Source organism: Acanthaster planci, linkage group LG04, assembly GCF_054643075.1.
Source record: "Acanthaster planci isolate LZ-2023a linkage group LG04, COTS_SCS, whole genome shotgun sequence".
Lineage (NCBI taxonomy): Eukaryota > Metazoa > Echinodermata > Asteroidea > Valvatida > Acanthasteridae > Acanthaster > Acanthaster planci.
Genome location: NC_141780.1, coordinates 21,778,955 through 21,799,862, shown reverse-complemented (window position 1 = coordinate 21,799,862; position 20,908 = coordinate 21,778,955). Strand labels below are relative to the sequence as shown.

Below are 20,908 nucleotides of genomic sequence, written 5' to 3'. Positions count from 1 at the left end.
AGTTGTTAGTTGAGCTCTTCATGAAGACAAATGACTCTGCCTTCGAATTGGATGCTTCCACATTTATTTGAAAATGAAATCAGAGAAAAAATGTTTCCTTAGAGGTGCTCTACAAATGCAAAATACCTAGCACAGCATGCAGTTAGCTGCAGATCACTTTCTTGCAAGGATTGGGGGCTGGGATACGGGATTGGTGTAAGCTTTGAACCGGCAATCCATTATCCCTATCAAATTAGAACAGCGCCCTCAATCTGTGTCTTCAAGACATATGGATGTACCGGATATAGTACTGCTCGCGGGCCCGGTGGAGTCCAGTGACTGTCATGACTGTTTTTTAGGAAAAATTACCCAGCTTTAGTTTAGGAAACGCTGCGCTGTATAAACGACCAGCCCTGCAATGAGTTCTGGACTTGCACCGAGTAAGACGACATGTTACGTATCAAACCTCCCATTTTCACTAACAAATAATGATTTGCATAAGGTAAGTCCGACACAGACACTAGGCCCCTACATGTACCATGGAGGTAGAATCACATGCTCTGCATACCATGCTTGTTGGGTTCACAGTTGCTGGTAAAGCTAGGCTTGCATGCTATTTCTGTGCTGTGCTTTTGTGTTGCTTTGCCTGAACCAGTTGAACTATGCCTTAATCTTTCATTCAGCCTACCAAACATTGGGGAATTAAATTCAAGGGATGCTTCTACGCCAGATTTTAAAACAACATTGGACCATCACAGTTTTCAGCTGTCCACAACACCAAGTTTTATAGGAGCAACTGTTACTTTGAGGGTTTTTTGAGCAAGATCAAGCCCAGGCCTGAAGGTCTGTTCAGTCTCGGAGGAAAACAACTTCTACTTCCTTGACTCTGAACCTACTTGGGTAAGGGAAATAAAGGAGGGTAAACTTGACATGCTTGATAGTGTTTGTGAGGCTCAAAAAAAAAAATGCTAAAGTTGTAAATATTTCAGATTGACCGTTGTTGCTTTTGTGCGTGATCTGCTGGTCTCTTTTTTCAGATGAAGTTTTGTCTTTGACCTCAATTTACTGAGTGACCATGTTCTCTTTTGTTCTGATCACAGATCTTTGAGAAGTATGGCAAAGTTGTTAAGTAAGTAAAACAGAACGCATTGTACAACATTGGTTAATAAATGAAACAGCATCATCTTCATATGACCTATAACAGTAGCCACAGGAATGTCTGCAGTTATGGGAAAACTGATAACTAACAGAGTTCCATAAACAGACAACACTAATTTTCCCTTAAAATGTTATAACAGCTGTCAGAAAGTGATAACGTGTCCTAAAAAGTGAAATATTGCAAAGAAAATTCGTAAGCATTTACTTAGAAAACTTCAGACAAATCTCATAGGTTTGTGCACAGGGGCATAAGTGTTGTCCATATATAGAACTCTTTCCTATTATTCAAACATTTACAAACAATACGTATATTATTCAAATAGCGTCTTCAAAATGTACCAACAATCCTGTGGAGAAATTGTAAACCTCAATTATCGTGGGGATAATTTCTTTGCTGTGGAGCTTACAGAATTTTTTTCCTTATTGAACAAAACTTGGGTCCTTCTATCCACCTCAGTGTTCAGTTTTAAATTTTTTTCCCTTGGCAGAGTGACCATTGTCAAGGACAAAGACAGACGGACTAGTAAGGGTGTGGCATTCATCCTCTTTCTTCAGAGAGAATCCTGCTACAAGGCAATCAAAGGGCTAAATGGAAGAGAGGTCAGTGGATGAGAAATAGAATTGGATTCCTGCCTTCAAAACAGCCCAATTCGGTCCATTCCAACTAAGCCCAACTTAACATTATCTAACCCAATCCTTCCTGTCTTATACCTAACTAATCCAACTCAACCCAACACCCCCAAACCACTTAATCCCAACCAAATCCACCGACACTTGTTTTATATACAAAGTATGGACATTCCTTTGTTCTCCTGTGGTAAATGCTCTTTTTCTCCAACTAGGATAACTCTTTGGAGCTGGATTTTTGATGATTTCCCGAACTGTTCCTCTTCATTTTGCCACTGATAACCTTGACCCCTAAATTCCTCTGAAATTGTTTTTCAGTGAGGCAAAAACATTGTGTGGACATATGCAAGTCCACACAACGCACCCTACATTATGTGGACTTCTTTTGTGCAGAGGTCCACATTATGTAGAACACGCCTGTACACCCCAACCTAACCTCATGCCCAGTCCAACCTGTACCAGCTCAACCCATCCCGATTCCGCACCCGCTATCCCACTGACTCCATCCCAACTCAACCAACCCCATCCTGTCCTGTCCTAACCCAACCTAATCCTCCTGATCCAACCCAACACAGCTCACACAAAGACCCTCAAGTACCCGCATCCTAACGCGATTTGCCACAAAGCCATGGCATGTTACAGGAATCGACACCTCAGTATGCAAAGTTAACTGTTTAATACACACATTACACTATCTTTTAAAAGTGTGCACGTTACCAGCCTTTTTATGGGTGTTACTGTATCAGTCTGTTAACCCTACCCCACATAATACTACAAATTACTACTTGTAGTAAAATGTAGTACTGAGCGCTGTCGCTTGTAAGAGGACATGACTTTATTGTTCTCTGAAGCCATAAGATACAATAGATAAGACAATGTACCATACAGTGCTGTGGCACTATAAATGCATGGCTTTATTGTTTTGTGTACAAGTAACAGTGGAAGTAACCTAGCCAGAAGTAGTACTCTGTAGTGCTAGGTCCTTCAGGCTCAGACTATTACTTAGTATTTTGTAGTACTGTGTAGTGTAAGCCAAATAATGTGCTTGACGGTTAGGGTTAATACATCATGTACACAGAGGTGTAATAAAGGTATTGTACAAAGCTGATTTTAAATTGTGTTGAAAATGCAAAACAACGTATCAACCAAATGAGTGATATTCAACGTACATTGAGCATGATATTAATAAGTTCTTTTTTTAAAGTTATTTGGCAGAAAATGGAAAGTTTCCATAGCAACAGACAATGGCAGAGCAGCAGAATTCATCCGGAAGAAACATTATCCAGATAAGACTAGATGCTACGAATGTGGAGTGAGTGAAGATGATCTACTCGTGTTTAATGTTACGTAATCGTGGAGATTTCCATTAAACATCGAATATGATATCATGGCATGTTATTTGCTGCATTGAGGATTATTCTTGCAAAAAAAGATGTTGGTTTATTATTTAACATATTTTAATCCTGTTGCAGTGTAAATTTGGGGAAATGTGTATTTGGCCAAGGGGTTATGCTTTGTACCTCCTAGTCATTGAATCTTAGAGGGTCAAATACAAGTGCTTAGGCATATGTCGAGATGTTGGGTGAGTTACTTTACTCCTACTTGCCTTTTTCCTACCGGGAGCACAGATGTGCACCTGTTGGGGTAGAGAGGGTCATCGTTATTGACCAGCCAGGCTGTTGTTGAAGTGGCTGCAACCCTCTTCTCAGTGGATTTCTTTCACAGCTTGATAGCATGCTGTGCTTGCTGCCTGGACCAGAGGGTTAAACGCTCGACTCCATCTCCGTCAGCATTGTTTCTCTTTATCATATTTCATCACTGCATCTTTTTTTTTTGGGTTGAATCCACGTCAGGAGTTTGGCCATCTGAGTTACAGCTGCCCCAAGAACTCTCTTGGAGACAGAGAACCACCAAAGAAGAAAGAGAAGAAAAAACGGAAGCATACCGAAGAAGCAACCGAGGAATACAGGGACTCAGAGTAAGAGACCAAGGGGGGTGGTCACTTAACCACTTTGCGCCAGGCCGTTATCCATGTTCAGGCTGTTGGGCCAGGCGCTTTGTCAGTTTTTTCCATTTTTCAAAATTCTTCAAAATTCATATCTTCATTTACTGTGCGCGTACACCCAAAAGAATGACCGTCCTGCGTCGACTCTAATCTGACAGGCAACCTCCATTGACGTGTGAGTATTGAAGCCAAGCATGCTGGCCAGTGGTCTATCCGTAGCTCGTTGCCACTGCCAAAAACTTCAAAGTGAGTTCTTTCATGGATGGCTTGAACTACTATAATCATGAAGTGCCAAGGATTCAAAGGTTGCACTGAAAAATTGCAGACATCAGGAAAAAAAGTGAAATGGCTTCTTAATCAAGTGATTGCCAATGGGAAGTTGGGAACAAATACACACCCCAGTTAATGTTGAAAGCTTTTTGTGGCTGAAAAATTGGTGAAGATTAAGCATTGTGTGAATATCAAAGTCAACTTTTTTAAGTTGAAGATACAAACATCGGGGTGCAGCCATAAAAAATTTTTTTACAAGTTCTTTTCCAATTTATTTTCAGTACCTTTTACTTAAATTCAGAATATTGGAAGAATAAAAATTCAAATGCTCAGTGTTTGCCAGCTTGAGTTTCAGTCCTTCCATTCCAGTTGTAGGGGCATGTTGTGAGTTTTCATAAAGATATTTTCTGAGGAAATTTTTTTTTTTATTTTCCAGAGATGAGGAATCAGAAGGTGAGGATCCTGCTTTGGAAAGTCTTGGGGCAGCCATCGATTTCCAGGTAATTATTCACTGATGCATAAACCTTACATAACTCTCTTGGTTTTTTTACTAAAATCTTTCCAAAATTTCCAATTGTGTCAAGGACTTTGAAAGATCTGGGAAGATTAGAGGTGTTCAATTGTAATTCCCCAGTCTCCGTAACGTCTGGTAAACAAACATGGCCGTTAAGTTCTTGTATCATTTCTTGGATGCGTACAGATCTCAACTGAAAGACACTGATCAAGATATGTGTGAAATCTAAAAACTTTGAAAGGATTGGCCATCATGCAGCGAATAAATTTAATTTAGGATAACTTTAATCCCCAAATGGTACCAAGTTCTCTTTGAAAACTCAAAAGTAAAAAAAAGGTTGGAAGTCATCTGTAAACTTGGTGAGATTTAAAAAAAAATCAGTTACAGTCAACATAGTCAACAATTTTTGACAAGTGGTTAACGGGAACACAACGAAGAAAAGAAGCATTTTGTTTAATTTGTTTTATTCATTCTTCCTAGCGAGCGAAGGAGGAAGAGGAACAGTACAGAGAGATTGTAGCACGAGGAGCTTATAGTGAGGTCTCGCCATCTTCCTCGTCAAAACCTCCGCTCAAGAAACCCAAAGTCAAGCAAAGTGCTTACTTCAGCGACGAGGAGGAAATTGACGGGGACTGACTGGAGCGATTTGCCCGTTTCACTTTGGGTAGCTGTGATGCTAAGCACGGGGTCGTCCTGTGTCTACACTTTGTAGGTTTGCTGTACCAAGAACTGACTTGCAGCAACAAATGAGGGTACATCGCTTGGATGTGAGCAGAAGCTTACCAGAAATAGAGCAGTCACACAGTGTCGTTTCGCACTCGTCCTCAGCATGGCACAGTGATGGCACAAGCTTTGCCCGCTGCCCATGTAAAAGACGGCTGTCTGTGCAGCTGTACTGTTTTGTTGCAAGTTACTTGATTCACAGTGCAGACCACTGGTTTTTAAAAAACATTCCCAATGTACTCTGTGCTATCCAGATCAATCCAAACTCTCTAAAACCTCTCACACTGTGGGGGCCTTTGAACAATATTGCAAGAGGGAGAACCTGTAACCCGGCAGTTAATACATGTACTTTTCAGGGGGCTTGATCCTGCATGAAAGTTCAGGGCCACAGGAACAAAATTCAGAAAGGCACAAGCAAAAATGTCTTTCATTATCAAGATAAACCCATGAGGTTTCCATTTCTTTGGTAAATTTTATTCAGTCATACATCACCACAAAAGTTACACATTTTGGGGCGGACCAAAGTTTTAACGACTCCAGTGCCACCCTTGCTCTTCGGGTTATGGAAACCTAATCTTCTCGGAAACTTTAAACTTAAAATCATCAGAGATGGTGTGGTTTCTATTAAACAACTTCGCACAAGATGCACAAATCAGCATGGGTCAGTAGACACTAGATACCAATATGCTCTTTCATATAGGTTTTGCTGATATTGTCCTAATTCCCCATATACAGTGCAGCTAGCCTGAATGCATTTGTAGAGATTCTTGTAGACACCCAGGGTAAACCACTTGAGCAAGGACTTCACAAGACAGTGACATTGTGCACCAAAACAAAAGCATTCTGTACTCTGAAATAACTAGTCCATACATCTTTTGTGTTGCATGATTAAAGTGCCAAAAGCAACTTCTGGCATCTTGTCTCATATTCTCAACTTCTCTGTCTGCCACCATCACGTCCACGCAAGTAAAATAATCCTTTGTAAAAGTCATATCTGCTACTAGTCTAGCTTTATGCGCTTAATTTAGATCACCTTGGATTACTCTTGGGTGCAAACTATTGGTTGAAAGTTTCCTTTGAAATTTTGACCTTAAAATGCGCCGTCTGGCATACCTCGAGCCCTCTTCTTTGGCCAGCTGAAATTTCAGAGAATTTTATTAGCTAAAGACTGGTGGACCTGGCTGGAGATTGTCTGGCAAGCATTTCTGCCCTCAAAGTCTCAGTCCTCGGCTTGGCCTCGGCCTTGGCCACAGGGTTCATCATTGCTGATGTTCCCCTGATCCTCATATATCCTGATAGAGCAGCTCATACTGCGTGATGTTGCGGCTATCGATGGGAGAGGTGACCATCAGTTTGCCCTTCATGGCTCCACGGTAGATCACCTCCACCAGGTCTATGAAATCCTGCTTTGTCTTGAAGCTTCCAATGAATTTAGTGTGGTCAGGAGTTCTGAAGTGACAGGAAAAACGTAAAAACTGAAAAATATAACCTTTTTCCTATGACAATCTGATCTGGGACATATTAATGCGTCAGAAATTGTTTTGATTTTAATTTATTCTCAATCCACCGATGTGTCATTTTACCTTGGACAACCAGGAAATTGCCTTTTGAAGATTTGTACGAAGGTTATGAATGTACAATAAAAAAAACAAAACCAGTATCAATATTGTGGAATGTCTTGCATGGCTTAAGGATGGAGCCATCTGTTGTGATGTGAGTTGTGTCACAAAATTTGCCAAATGCCTTTCTGTCAGGTACATGACGAAATATTTTGTTTTCAATTTTGTTAGAAATTATTTGAATGTTTTATTCTATCAAAAGGGTTCTTAAAATGATGCAGCATTACCCATAATCCACCTTCATGTGCTGCCCGTTGAAGAAGAACACGGTGGCTGGAATCAGGGTGATATCAAAGTACTGGGTATAAACTGGGACACACTCTGTATCCACGCAGTAGACGGTGGCCATCTTGGAGACGTCATGAGCAGTCTTGGAAAGCTGGAAATAACCACCAAAATTGCAAAAACTTGGCCACCAATCCTGAGAATGGGGAGCTTTTTGGCTGCCCGATATATTATTATGAATAGAAATGTCAATAAACCTGTGACAATTCACATTCCAATGATTCTGTGTACCCTCTGTGATTAAACTTGGCTTATACAAAATGAAATAAAGGTCCACAGTTAGCATTTTTCAAAATGAAATAAAGTAACCATGTGCATTATGAATGCTGTGATAAATAAATGTCACTGTCACTTTATCAAGAAGTGGATTGATCCCAAACAAATTTGAATGAATCTTCAGTAAGACAAGTCAGCAGTGTCGTAAAAAGTTGCAGTTGGAGCGTTTCCATGTAGGCCCTAGGATTCATTTCTCAAAATCCCAGAAGAATCCATGGGTAGATAGGCTTATACATATCATACATGTACATCATGCAGTAGGCCTAATGTCCCACTAAGCTTAAATGTGAGCAAAAGCTCTTTCAACCAAGGGCCTGTTTGCCTCATTTGAATCCACATCGCGATCTGTGATTGGACAATGATTCACCATTACATCTAATCCCATGTAGTGAATAAAGCGAAGCAGCACTGACCCAGCACTGACCCAGGTCTGGATCTGACATGTCTGTATGAAACAGGGACCCCAAGTATTACTCAGCGAGTAACCCTTTCAACAGGACTCACTATATCATCAAGCTGCATGCACACCAGATCAGCATCTCGACCAAACCGAAGGACTAGAACCACATCCTCTGTGGTCTTGATGACGTGATCCACATCTTTCTTAGTTGTAAGCTTTGGCAACAAGAAACTCATCTTCCTCGATAAGCTGAAAAGAAAGCTGATGTGTTTTTTAACTGCTACAATGTACTACTTCCACATCTAGGCCCTAAATGCCCAAGTTAAACATTGTCAAAAGCAATGACAACATCAGAATCTTTGTCTGTCCTTACGCAGTTGTTCAGCTCTTGACCCTTGTGCAAATGGATTTTTAAGGCAAATCAAATTTGCACAAAAATCAAGATTGCACTGTATAGCCCCTAGCTCTTGAACAACAATTGAAGAGTTCCATGGCATAATTATGTGGACAAAACTTGAAGCCTTTGTGTACAAACCTTTGAGACAATTGTCTGAAAAAAAATCTATGTGTTTTTTAAAGTATAATGCTTGGGAATTTTCTTTGCTAAATTTTTCTCAGCTAAACTTTTTAGGACACGTCACATTTTTGACGGCTGTTATAACATTTTAAGGGAAACTTAGTGTTGCCCGTCATGCAAGTCCCACTGTTTCCCTACTCCGAGAACTCCTAAGTCACTACTCCGTGGAGTCCCGTGGGTGGAACGGAGTAGTGTCTCAAGAGTTCTTGGAGTACTCTTTCCCAACAGACAATGAGAATTTCACCTATGCACATTGCTCTCTGCCCTCAAGGAAGATGATTAAAACGTTGCCACGTAAAAAAAAATGAAGCTAAGACTGTGCAGGCTGAAACTTAATCAAATTGCAGCCTTATGCTACAGTGGTGTAACTGAGATGTTCAACTATTGAGTGCATGCTGATCCACTGGTTCCGGTTGCGTGAGTTCATAATCAGCAGAAATTGTATAGAGAGCGCCCTCACCGATAGGGCTAGGGTACGTGGGAGGTCTGTCTAGTCCCCTGTCGTTCCAATCATTTCTCGCCGTACAGGTTAGTCCAGGGCAACAGCTTACGTAATTTACCGGCGTGACCTCACGGAATTTTGCCCGTAATGAAATGCGACAGAACGCCGAGACATCGCAATTATCTGAACCACTTTGTTCATGTTGACGTTAAAGTCCACGTATTCACGTCCATCATGTAGCGGTACGTTATTGTAATATATCTCACTATTTGTTTATTTAGTTTGTTAAGAGTAAACTAAACTAGGCGTAACGATAATTGAAATCTTAAACTGAACGTGCTTAGCCTCAATCACCTGATCACAAATCATTCAATCATATCCGGCAAGCGCGTGCAGTGGCGCGTGGAAGAACTAGCATCATATTCATAGTAAAATAATTTTACTATGTACATGTAGTACTCATACTTCTCTGTGTCGACTGTCGGTCACTTTGCCCGTTTCCACTTCGCCCCTGAATTACTTCGGCCCATTGCCATTTCTCCCCATCCCCACTTTGCCCCACCCCCACAGTGCCCCGCCGCCACTTGGCCCCATATTTCCACTTCGCTCCAGCCGTGCATGAACGTGGAAACCGTGACACAAACAAGGAGCCTTTCTTAAGTTGTGGCGTGTATTGACCCCACGTGCAGACGTGGCAATAGATTTGATATTGAAAATGGAATAACGAAAGAAACGATATCATTTCTTAAAATTTCCATAGTTTCTCCTGAGGCTGTAGTCTTCAATGGATCTCCTGTAGACATAGGATACATCTTCTCTTCCATCCTGTTCCATTTTAATCCCTTTGTTTGAGCCACTAGGTCCTCTTTTCTTAGTCCGTTTCCAAAGAAACTTTGCTTTTAAAGACAGAAATAAAAATGCATGTCTCTCCTTTTCATTTTCCCTTAGCAATTATAGTCACTTGATATAGTCAACAGCTACCCTAAAGTTTCGATAATCATATTTGGGTGAAATTAGGCACGTGCAATTACAATTTCAGCATAACTTCACTCCTTACGGTGCTGAGGAGTTCACTGCATTTAGGCCTATTGCCTGGCCACGTTACATGATACTGTATTGTTAAGGTGATTGTGTTTATTGTAACATTTTCCTTGGCAAAGTGCCTGAATTTGAACCTTTAGTTTGGCTGGGCAGATGAACTACCAATGTTGCAACCTTCACCAGTAGGTTAAAACTAAATCTACACTAGGGCAAAGTGTTGATGGGGCAAAATGGCAATGGGACAAAGTGGGCTTGGGTGAAGTGGGGCTTGGGCGAAGTGGGGCTTGGGCGAAGTGGGGATTGGGCGATGTGGGGATTGGGCGATGTGGTTAGGCCAGGGTTGAAGTGGAAATGGGGCGAAGTGACTGTAAAGCCCCAGAACTGTGGGATCTGACATCTGCTCTGGTGGGAGTGGGGTGGATGTCTGACCCCACAGTCCTTGGGGTAGCTAGCATCAGGCGTGGCCTCACTATCTGTTAGACCCATAAGGAGCAAATTTTCGTATACTCCTATTGCATATTTGGGATGTTGGAAAAACAGGCGGAAAAGTTCATAAAAACAACTTAAATAACTTATATGAATTAAATGTGTAAGAGAAAAAAGTGATATTAGGCATAGCATGTGGATATTTTCTATCTGAGCCATCTTGGGAAAAAAGTTCTCTTTCAAGGAGACATTCTGTCTTTTAGGGGACTGATCTTGTCTTCAAATAAGGGACTTCTCTGAATTTGGGGAGAGTCTCCAAGTATTGATGTGTACCCTTAATGCCAAACTTAAGAACTAAAAATTGTGTAAAATATAAAGCCAGTTTTGCAGTTGTTGCCCAAAAGTCACAAGGTGTATGTTGCCAAACATGAAGTTGGCTCCACTTTGAATATATGATTAATGTTACGTTTTCTCTCTTGACTTACACCAGTTGTTACTCATACATACTCATACATGTAAAGCCCTGTTGATATTTTAAGCGTCGGGACACATCTCAAGATATCCCAGAATCTAATAAAAGGAAATGCACCCCGTTGCGCCGTTATCAAAATCATTCCTATCATCATACTAATTGGTTTCATCTTTGCAGAATAAGTACCAAGAGGAAGTTTGAGATAAGACCAGCTTTGCAACTCCTCCATTGAGAAATGCAACATTTGCGAACCCCAATGCAAGCTCTGAGACGGGCCCAGGCTGATGTCATCTGTCGCAGCCGTCGCAAAGTCAAACCGTCGTCTGAGCTACTCCAGGTCCTTCCCGACCTCTATGAAATCTTCAACGAGACCCAGCCACACCGAGCCGGCCAGCGGCGGGGAAAAAAGCTACACTGGGCTTTGCTGCCCCACAGATTAAGCTTTTTGAATCGGTCGCCTGTCGGTAATCTCAAAGATGTAGGTATTTCGGCAAGGTATAGCACACGGGCAGCAGTTCTGCAGGATGTCAGTGTACCAGATGGACTCTTACTTAACACCACCCACCGTGTCAGATTGGAGAAAGCATCAACACTGAATCTGTGTGAAATCTCAAAACTGCATCAATCCCTCTGTGTGGCAAAGAGTCATCAAAATGAATCCCTCAATGCACGTTTCTCTCTTGAAGAGATTCTAACCAGTCTGCAGAGCAACCCAGCTGTCGTACCAGTGAAAAGAATGGGCCCAGTGCAAGGTTTGCTGGATGAAATCCAGTGGAGGAAGCTACGTGGAAAACCAAATCCCGAGAGTATAAATGGTCTTGATCTGCACCACCTTCTCAATCTCCAGTCTCAAACCAGCAGAAAGAAATTCCTCAATTTCTTGTTGAAGAAGGAGAAGCACAAACTTAAGAAGACAAAAAAGAAGGAATCAAGAATGAAATTGAAGGCCCAGGAAGCAGCTACTCTTCAACAGCCAGACTTGACTGTCAAGAACGCTTTGGTTCGCCAGGGTCAGTCTATCGCAGAGAACACTGCTAATACGTGGAACCTTGCCCGAGGTTTGATGTTCGGTCCCCCCATTGTGTTTGATCTGAGCTACGACCATCATATGGATCGACGCGAGCTCATCAACGCTGTCATGCAGCTGAATCTTGTCCTCAAAACCAACAAAACTATGCGCGACCCCTTTCACGTTCACTTCACAAACGTAGCCCATGATGGCCACACTGAGCAAGAACTGAAGCGTGTTCACGGAGAGCATCTCGACAACCTGATGGTTAGCATTACTGAACAGCCCCCTCAGCACGTGTTTGTCAGCGAAGAGCTAGTTTACCTGACAGCGGACTCCCCAAACGTCCTCACAGGCTACAACCCCAACAAAGTTTACATCATTGGAGGTTTTGTTGACAGGTGTGTCAAGAGTCGAGTGTCACTCAGGAAGGCAGAGGAGGCAGGAATCGCCCATGCGCGACTGCCTCTGGATGACCATCTCCAGTGGCATAAGAGCACCAAGAACTTAACGTTAGACCAGATGATGGCCATCTTGAGTGAGCTGAGAGAATCCCAAGACTGGAGGAAAGCTCTTCAACATGTTCCAAGCAGAAAACATCTTGGAATTAAGATACATGCATCTCCAGCATGAACACAAATGTATCTACCAAGGTTTTACACTTTAGTGCCTTGAATTTTCACAGAATGAATGAATGGAATAAGCACTAACAAAGTGTTCTCTGACTCTTCAAAATTTACCACTTACCCATTTCAGTTGTACTAAATTTAGATTTAACCAGTCCTTTAATTGATTTCTTGTAAAATTGCCATTTGGACGATACAATACTGTACTTAATGCACTGTGAGTACTAGCAAAGTTGTGGTTTTCTCATTGCCTCTGTTTTGTTGAATTTCTTTTACCAATAAGCCATCTTTCCACCACAAAATACATGGAAAAACCATGTTGCCAATGATGTTGGCATTATATATTTACGTGTAGATACAGAGCTTGATGGAAATGATTCAGTGACTGATTCAGCGGCAGTCCAATGAAAATTCTCATTCAGTGATTGACATACATGGATACCAAAGATCGTAAAGCACCAAAGGCGCAAGATGGATCACTCTGCCCAAAAGATGTAATTACCATGGGCGCCATTTGAGCAAGCGATACGCCTGCACAGTTTACGGTAATGCTTGGGCACAGGCTCACCAGGTGCATGTGGCTGCTGCAGCGCCTGCACCTATGCAGTAACGTGCATTGCGCACGCGTATCGCTTGCTCAAATGGTGCCTATGCGATAACAACGTTTTACGTGTATTTACGGTGAAGTTCACCATCTTGCGCGGCTTTGGGGCGCTATATGATCTTTGATGTATACCCCTGATGTGTGGTTGTTCACAGCACTAGTTATTATCAACAATATCATATGCTTCCTTGGAAGACCTGTTTGACCAAATTACCTCTACTGAATTTTTATTTCACATATTCCATTTCAAACAATTGGTGATATGCATGTATTTTTGAACATGATGTGGTTAATAGCCTTTTTCTGGCTCAAACCCAAGGTTACTAATCCTGTAGTGTGCTTTATTTTTAATTTTGATAAAACCTTAAAAAACAAAACAAAAAATACATCGCTTTTTTCCCTTGTTTTTTTTTTTTTGCTTTTGTGACATTTTGTCACAGCTGCCACCCCCTCTTAAAAAAGTTCACCTGAGTTGTAAAGCAAAGTATTTTATTAAGTTCGTTTGTTACACTTGTACGCTTAATGACAGCAAGAAACACTTTGTCTGGAATTACATTAATGCATTTATGTTCTTCATAATTGAATTTAAGTGTGTTCTGACATTTGAGTGATGCATGATGTGTAAAATGTTCCTAATGACTGACTGAATGGTACAAATATTATTTAGGAATTTTTATTTTTAAAGGAAAGGTACTACTTGCAATAAGCCATTTGCGAGTTAAATTTGAATAAAATCTGGTACACTGAGTTATGCGATTGCACATAAACATAATTTAAATTCCCCAGACTAAAGACACTGTTGCTATACCTCGTGATTCAGGGCAAGCTTTTTCATAGCGACCATCATCTCTGGAATGGACTGGTTCCTTTGTGCCCTTCTTATCCATTGAGAACAATGTATTGCCGCAAGGCGTCTCTTATGTAACTAAGGAAAAGCTTGCCCCGAATTATTAGAGATATAGCAACAGTGGCTTTAGTATGGAGAATTCCAATTGTTATGTTCACTTGAATTTAAAGAACTCATTGTACCAGATTTTATTCAAATTTAACTCGCAAAATGCTAATTCAAAGCAATCATATTTTTACATTTAAGTGGCCCATTGTGGCCAGATACAATATTTTAATATAAAGTGTCCCAGTACATGTGTATACTGCTTAATTTATCTGTGATTAATTATGTAATTTGATATACATGTACATTTAGGATATTTAGGAGCAAGTTTGTTGGTTAGCTTCTTTTTTTTTTCTTTTTTACATTTCCAGTTCTAGTCGAAATGAAAATGTGGTCCTACTAAATCACAAGCTCTTTGCAACTTGGAAAAGTACTTTTTGAAAAATTAAAATTAGGGCTTAACAATATGTATATGTGTGTACCATGATGAAAAACTATGAAGTGGGTTTGCCTATGGAATATAAAGGTAAATGCTCTCTTTGGAGAGTGTGTTTTTTCACTGAAATTAAAATAGATTTAAAATAAATTTTGAAATTTAGAAATTGCGTATTTTCCTTCATTTTTCTTGTCACATTATCTCTTGAATATGTAGCTTCTTCGTTTTATGTGTTTAGTTCTTTTCTTTTGCAATATGTTCTTTCATATTTTGTCCTTAGGAAAAGTTTTTGTAATCAGGCGACCTCTGAATTCTTGACCACACAGAGCTGGCGATCGGAAGTATACATGTATGAAGATAAGAATCCGAGAGATACGGACTTGAGCATGTTGCACATTAGCACAGAACAGTCACAACTGATAGACTGCTACAAGTGTGTTAACTCCTCACATCTTCCTTGCTCCCAAGTCCACAAGTAGCCCTATATGCTTTTACTTAATCCTTTGGAAATAGTGCAAGGAGATCATTCCTTTTAGTCTTCTTATTCTGAGCGTGCTCCTTTCTTTTTTTCCTTAAAACATTGGTCATTGTTCATGGGGCGGTTCTTGAGCTTATATTTCAAGTCATCACTGGATTTCAAGGAAGTAGCCCATTTTACTTGGCTCTGGCTGAGGCAGGGATCAAGCGCAAGTGCTGCTGGTTTCCAGCGCTTTGACTGTACCGAAATAGGCGACGCCCCCATCACGCTGCCACGCCCTCAGAGGCGGCTGGTACTTGCTGTTCACACTGGACTCGACGACATGACAGAGGGCGATATTTAATACGATACGGCCGGCACTTAGCTTTGGCCACAGTCGACAACGATAGTCGTTTGCGTAAATTTAATGATTCGACACAAATATGCCCCTCGAACCATGGCAGTTCGTCATTCCTGAAAAGCCAGGGACATTTTGGAGAATTGGATCCCGTTTCATGATCATTGGAACGGGTATTATTAGTCGCATTTATCTCAGTAAGTATTTTGCCGGGGCGTACTAGGTCTACTCGCATTACTTTTAGTCTTTAGTACTGACTTTAGGCCTGTCATGATCAACAATTACAAATACAAATTCACAACGTTGTAAGACTTGTGTTTGTACACAGATTGGGCAAATCATTTCCAAGGACACAACCTAGACATTCTGTACAATGCAGTGGAGAAGAGACCACCAGAACGACCCCTTATTACAGTTGGAAACCATATTTCTTGCTTTGATCCGATGCTGTGGGGTAAGATAGACAGACAATGCACTTGTACAAGATTTTAACATGGAACACTGGAACTTGTAGAACTTATTGTGAAATATGGCCAAACTGCAGAGTTCCATATACAAACATCACTTATTTTACCTGGCAGTGGTTTTTAAACCATCAGAAAGTGATAGCATTCCCTAAAAAGCAGGGAAAATATCCAATCACTTACTTCAAAAAGACTTTGAAATTTTTGCACCCGTCTTACTGGGTTTGTGCACAGGGTGTCAAGTGATGTGTTTGTACGGAACTCTTTCCGAAACTGCTTCTAAAATGACATAGTATTCTGCACATTTATCAGTTACTGTGCACTTGCATCTTTGTACCTAATTACATGCATATGCATGTATTCTACTGAACGAATTACCTCCTTTGTACCTAATACATGCATATGCATGTATTCTACTGCACAAATTACCCCCTTTGTACCTAATTTCATGCATATGCATGTATTCTACTGCACAATGTACCCCTTTGTACCTAATACATGCATATGCATGTTTCTACTGGAAGAATTACCAAGGACAAATAAAATTATGACACATTTTACTTAAGATAAAATTGTTGAGCTTTTTGTCAAGAAAAATGTGTTGAACCTTGCTGTGTACATGTAGCAAGCCATTGACTTATGCTTGTAATGTACATGCAAAGGTTGAAATGTTATGAAGGGTAAAGTGTGATGAAAATTGAAAAATTAGCCTCTCTAGAAAACCATAGTATAGTTTCTTCTGTGTGTTCAGGAGTCAGGGTGAATATTGATTTTTGTCTCGGACTCGGTATATTGCTTGGTCCAAAGACATCCAGAAAGGAACTTGTTTTAATTGACTGTTGAATGTTTTGCTTTGTTTTTGTCTCGCAGGAACACTAAAAATGAAAGGATTGGGTCATCCACACAAAACAAGATGGTAAGCCGTTATCCAGAGTTTCTGCATGTCTATTTTCAAGTTTCTGAAAGTCTGTCAGAAGACTGGATCAAAGGCTCCATTGGAAGAAAAATGAAGGCATGAACGGTTTAAATAAAAGGCGGTGTGGAATAAGAGGCTGAAAACATCACAGTATTTGTAAAAGTACTTTGTTTGAAGGATAGAAGAAATCATAACTTAGTTTTATTGAAAAGTACGCAAAGCTAAATTAATATCAATTATAATATATTAATACCAACTCTTGGAACATTCTTATCTCATACAGTTGGAGTAAGGGCAAAACCTAGAATAAAATGTCCCATCGGTTTTGCAGAAGCTTCCTAACAAATGTCATAAGAAAGTTGCATTATGAGGTTAATTGGTTAATCCAGTAATCTTGGCATTTCTAAACAGGTGTCCGATAGCCAGTGATATAACCTGCACAAAGAAATGGCATGTGTACTTTTTCAGTCTTGGACAAGGCATCCCAGTAGTGAGAGGTTGGTGCTTCGTTTGTCTCTTAAATCGACTCATTAAAATACTTGAACAAAATCACCTCTCTGTGATAGTCGTCAAGAATTTTTCCAAAGAAGCTCAGAACAAACTCCTTTGTTGAGCAGTTTCTCCTGCTCCTCTAAAGGCCAAAATGAGGAATTCAAAATGATCCAGTATCCTTTCATTTTCTGATACTTTCATCGATCATTGTCAACGTGATAAGTTGTTTTTGGTAATGTGAAAATTAGAGTTTCTCATAATGATTGCGGAAAATTAAGCCATAATCACAGAATTCTTTTTGGGTGATATACAGGAGATGGTGTGTACCAACATCCCATGGATGTATGCATTGACAAGCTGCATAAAGGTCATTGGGTTCACTTCTTTCCTGAAGGTATGCTCGTGTGAAGTCCTCAAACCTTGACCTTAACTGATACAACTTCACCCCACTGTTAGAGCGAAAGCTCGCAAATCATAAAATCTCGGCATAACAGGGAAGCATCGCTCAGTAAAATACAAGTGGGTGCTTGTAATTCTGTGTGGCCCCTTTTTCTCCAGCTACACCGCTCCCTTTCCGAATATCACGTTGCATGGAAGAATCGTTGTCACATTTTCATGCTGTATGGTTTTCATTTTTTTGCAAAGACTAACGTGCCAGTTTTTGTGTTTTTTTTTGCAGGCAAAGTGAATATGAACAAGGAGTTCATGAGATTAAAATGGGGTGAGTTGCTGCAAAATACAAAACACAGACAGGTGGCAATGTTCTCGAAACAAACTTTAAATACAAATGACACATGAACACACAGATAGTTTCAGTGGTAAAAACCAACGAGTTTGTTTTATGCGGATGTTGTGTTTCTCATCGTTCTTTCCCAAGTAATAAGTGACCAATGAGTGTTCTTTTACCCCCTGTTTATAGGAGTGGGACGAGCCATTGCTGAAAGCAGAGTGCTGCCCTTGGTCATTCCATTCTGGCATTTAGGGATGGACGAGGTGCTTGCCAACCATCAGCCATACATCCCCAAAGTTGGCAAGAAGATCACCATGCTGATCGGCAAGCCGTTGGATTTCAGGGAAGCTCTGCAACATCTCAGAGAAGAAGGCAATTCGCCAGCAAGTTGAGCCATTAATTATGTTCTAAAGAGTTCTTGGACAAGTTTACAGAGGACCCATAAACACACCATAGCAATCTCCCTCTATGTAGTATCAGGTGCTGGTGACGTGTATATGCTAGGCATGATCAGTTGATCTGCATGATTTGTTAATCATGCAATAAATATGATTGACATCCCATCAACAAATTGCGCCACAAGTTCGACCAATTGCGTAAAAATCAAGCGATCACGCAGATCAAAGTTGACCCATGGAGCCCGACATATATCATCCCCTGAGGTCAGTGACCCCGTTGCTTGCCAGACCATGGCATTCGAGTGTTTGACGCCTTCGTGCATACATGTGCCATGGTTGGGCATTGCAGCCAATACTGCTCCATGACGTTGTCCCAGGTTGCAAGAAAGGCATCGATGCAGTAGAAAGAAATGTCACAGAATTCTGTAACAGACGACTGTGAAGCTACAGTTTATTTCTTTTAATTTTCAGCTCGAAATCAGAAAGAAGTTGACGGATATTATCCAAGAAGAGTTTGTGGTTTTGAAAGCCAAGGCAGAGGCTCTACACAAGGCCAGGTTTACCTCCAGTACTTAATGAAGGATTTCACGTTGGTGTAACCCAGATGGGATATCTATCTGCCAAGGTTGGAATTACATATTGCAATTTGATTGTCATAATGTATGCATTGCAATTACAACACGGGCCAGATTTATGCATATGAATATTGCCAAATTTCTTTACACACTGTTGTCACATTCCTTCCACATTGGAACTGTAGAACACCTTCATTCAATATGTTAAGATCTTTTTATAGTTTACAAAGGATTTGGGGGAAATTTGAATGGAATTTGTCTAGGAATTCTTGTACTAAAGATGCTAGTCAGGTTGTCGTAGTGGTTCTTTCCTCGTCTTCCACCTCTGCAGTCCCGGGTTCAATTCCCGGCCCGGTCCACATGTGGATGGGGTTTTCAGTCCCTACCTGATTCCGTGGGTTTTACCCAGAATATTCCTTTGGGGTTTTCCTCTTACCTCTAAAACTCTAAAGTGCTTCTCATTGTTTCCTCTCTACAGGTTTCTTCAGGCTTGCAAACTGCCGTGCTTATGGCACTTTGGAGGAATCTTTGATGTCATTACCAGAAATAAACAATAATAATAATGCAAGAATGAGCCATTATGATATTTCAAAAAGGCAAGGTCTTTTGGGAACAAGCACATGCGACTTATGCCCGCGTGTGCTGCTGTACCCAAGTAGCCTTGGGCACACTTCAGTTTGGGCATTCGCTGTTGGAATTCCGAACTGTCTCATTCAGACAAGTACCAAAAAGCTATGTACCTAATCTAAATACGAAGGTGTTTCTATTTTATCACAGACCTCCCTGATTTGTTCAAATCATATACATTGTACTCAAAGAATGGTACTCACTGCATATCAGGTTGTCAGTGGCTTGACCCTTACCTTCCTAGATCCTTTAAAATCCACCAGGTATTGAAAGATTTTGTTGGATGAAAGAAAACAGAATCCAGCCCATTTCCTTTAGGCTTGGTGCTTCTTGAAAAGGAGAGCATTACAGTGGATGATTTTTTTCATTCAAAAAGGTTCTTCGTCAGAATTTCCCAACACTTTACCTTGAAGCTTTTCCAAAAGTAGTCTTGGTTCCATGTCCATTGCATATCTACGTGTAGATGTTGTATGTACAATATGCGCACTTAAAAACACATAGCAAACTATTCAGCATTTGGATGTACATGTACATGTGTATCAGTCTGACGTAACGGTGATCATGGGAATGAATATATAGATGGAATAGTTCACAGTTTCCATTGGTTTCTTTTCTGCAAAGTTCATTTGTGCATCCGTAGCTTGAAAGTGCAGTAGCTCGGTTGATATCCAATTTGCTTAGATGGGTTGGGTTGCAACATGGACTGGATAAGATTATTCATGGAAGGCAGCATAAAGGCCAGACACAAGTGTGAATGCTGAGTGAATTTGACAACAAAAAGATTGATTGCATAATCCAAAATGTGTTCAACTTTTTGTGAATTTGCTTCATAAATATAGGATGTTCCAAGTTTGTGTTCACGTTCACTGTAGTTCCTTGTATGAACTAGGCTTTCGTGATATAAATCTTCTCTTCTTGAAATTGGAAATGTAAAGTGTTGGATTTCATGTTTTTCTATAAAAATATATTTTTCTACCTCTTAAATAACATTCAGTTGACAGGGTGTTGTATGTAGAAGATGCATTGGTAAATAAATCAGGTTAAAAAAAGGCTAGCCACCTATAGCCAGCTGACCACCTTGGATCTTACGGTTCTGACCACTCCTTTGCAGCTGAGGTTAATGTGGTTAACTATTTGTGTAAAAAGTGGAAATTTCATTTTTGAACGCAGGCTCTTCAGAAATCGACCTCAAACTCGAAATTTGATTTTAAGAAATAAATGAACTTTTATGATGATTGTTCTTGTGATTGTGAGAAAGAATCAGCAGTATGTAATTTAAATTTTAAAGCAACATGAGTGTATATAAGTCAGAAAAATAAAGTGCACAGATGCATCCTCTGTATTACGTACATGTAAATGTACATGTAGTGTGACTGTGTTGGATAGTGCCCTGCAAAATAACTCGATACTGATATTGCATTAGAAATTAAAAGCAATTATTGATCAATCAACCATTAATACTAGAATCCATGTTTGTGTAATAATTTGTTAGTATTCCACATTTGGATTT

At 40.4% G+C, this 20,908-nt stretch overlaps 4 protein-coding genes across 4 annotated transcripts; 3 read left to right on the top strand and 1 right to left on the bottom strand.

Annotated features, from left to right (window-relative positions):
- Positions 1 to 255: 255 nt before the first annotated feature.
- On the top strand, positions 256 to 7,390 carry zcrb1 (zinc finger CCHC-type and RNA binding motif containing 1). The gene is made up of 7 exons (XM_022243313.2): positions 256 to 481; positions 1,080 to 1,108; positions 1,626 to 1,737; positions 2,969 to 3,076; positions 3,618 to 3,742; positions 4,476 to 4,539; positions 5,034 to 7,390. Exons 1-7 carry the CDS (start codon positions 398 to 400, stop codon positions 5,187 to 5,189), a joined length of 678 nt encoding a protein of 225 aa, XP_022099005.1. The 5' UTR covers positions 256 to 397; the 3' UTR covers positions 5,190 to 7,390.
- txnl4b (thioredoxin like 4B) lies at positions 5,724 to 8,873 on the bottom strand. The gene is made up of 4 exons (XM_022243326.2): positions 8,678 to 8,873; positions 7,961 to 8,105; positions 7,123 to 7,274; positions 5,724 to 6,725 (listed from the first exon to the last, which is right to left on the bottom strand). Exons 2-4 carry the CDS (start codon positions 8,090 to 8,092, stop codon positions 6,560 to 6,562), a joined length of 450 nt encoding a protein of 149 aa, XP_022099018.2. The 5' UTR covers positions 8,093 to 8,105; positions 8,678 to 8,873; the 3' UTR covers positions 5,724 to 6,559.
- An 87-nt stretch (positions 8,874 to 8,960) lies between these two features.
- On the top strand, positions 8,961 to 14,531 carry LOC110983762 (tRNA methyltransferase 10 homolog C-like). The gene is made up of 2 exons (XM_022243302.2): positions 8,961 to 9,117; positions 10,992 to 14,531. The coding sequence occupies exon 2, from the start codon at positions 11,050 to 11,052 to the stop codon at positions 12,454 to 12,456; it is 1,407 nt and encodes a 468-aa protein (XP_022098994.2). The 5' UTR covers positions 8,961 to 9,117; positions 10,992 to 11,049; the 3' UTR covers positions 12,457 to 14,531.
- Positions 14,532 to 15,191: 660 nt separating this feature from the next.
- taz (tafazzin) lies at positions 15,192 to 20,856 on the top strand. The gene is made up of 9 exons (XM_022244092.2): positions 15,192 to 15,393; positions 15,525 to 15,650; positions 16,531 to 16,576; positions 16,988 to 17,073; positions 17,382 to 17,462; positions 17,748 to 17,789; positions 17,988 to 18,181; positions 18,668 to 18,821; positions 19,250 to 20,856. Exons 1-8 carry the CDS (start codon positions 15,282 to 15,284, stop codon positions 18,770 to 18,772), a joined length of 792 nt encoding a protein of 263 aa, XP_022099784.2. The 5' UTR covers positions 15,192 to 15,281; the 3' UTR covers positions 18,773 to 18,821; positions 19,250 to 20,856.
- The last annotated feature ends 52 nt before the right edge of the window (positions 20,857 to 20,908 follow it).

Excerpts from the sequence above, each read along its gene's own strand:
- zcrb1 (XM_022243313.2), top strand. The coding sequence starts at position 398 with ATGAGTTCTGGACTTGCACCGAGTAAGACGACATGTTACGTATCAAAC. Across the intron at positions 482-1,079 it reads CAAATAATGATTTGCATAAG|ATCTTTGAGAAGTATGGCAA; the intron begins GTAAGTCCGACA and ends TTCTGATCACAG. Across the intron at positions 1,738-2,968 it reads AAGGGCTAAATGGAAGAGAG|TTATTTGGCAGAAAATGGAA; the intron begins GTCAGTGGATGA and ends CTTTTTTTAAAG.
- txnl4b (XM_022243326.2), bottom strand. The coding sequence starts at position 8,092 with ATGAGTTTCTTGTTGCCAAAGCTTACAACTAAGAAAGATGTGGATCAC. Across the intron at positions 7,275-7,960 it reads GCATGCAGCTTGATGATATA|CTTTCCAAGACTGCTCATGA; the intron begins GTGAGTCCTGTT and ends GGTTATTTCCAG. Across the intron at positions 6,726-7,122 it reads CACATGAAGGTGGATTATGG|AACTCCTGACCACACTAAAT; the intron begins GTAATGCTGCAT and ends CTGTCACTTCAG.
- LOC110983762 (XM_022243302.2), top strand. The coding sequence starts at position 11,050 with ATGCAACATTTGCGAACCCCAATGCAAGCTCTGAGACGGGCCCAGGCT.
- taz (XM_022244092.2), top strand. The coding sequence starts at position 15,282 with ATGCCCCTCGAACCATGGCAGTTCGTCATTCCTGAAAAGCCAGGGACA. Across the intron at positions 17,790-17,987 it reads GTTCATGAGATTAAAATGGG|GAGTGGGACGAGCCATTGCT; the intron begins GTGAGTTGCTGC and ends CCCTGTTTATAG. Across the intron at positions 18,182-18,667 it reads GAGAAGAAGGCAATTCGCCA|CTCGAAATCAGAAAGAAGTT; the intron begins GCAAGTTGAGCC and ends TTTAATTTTCAG.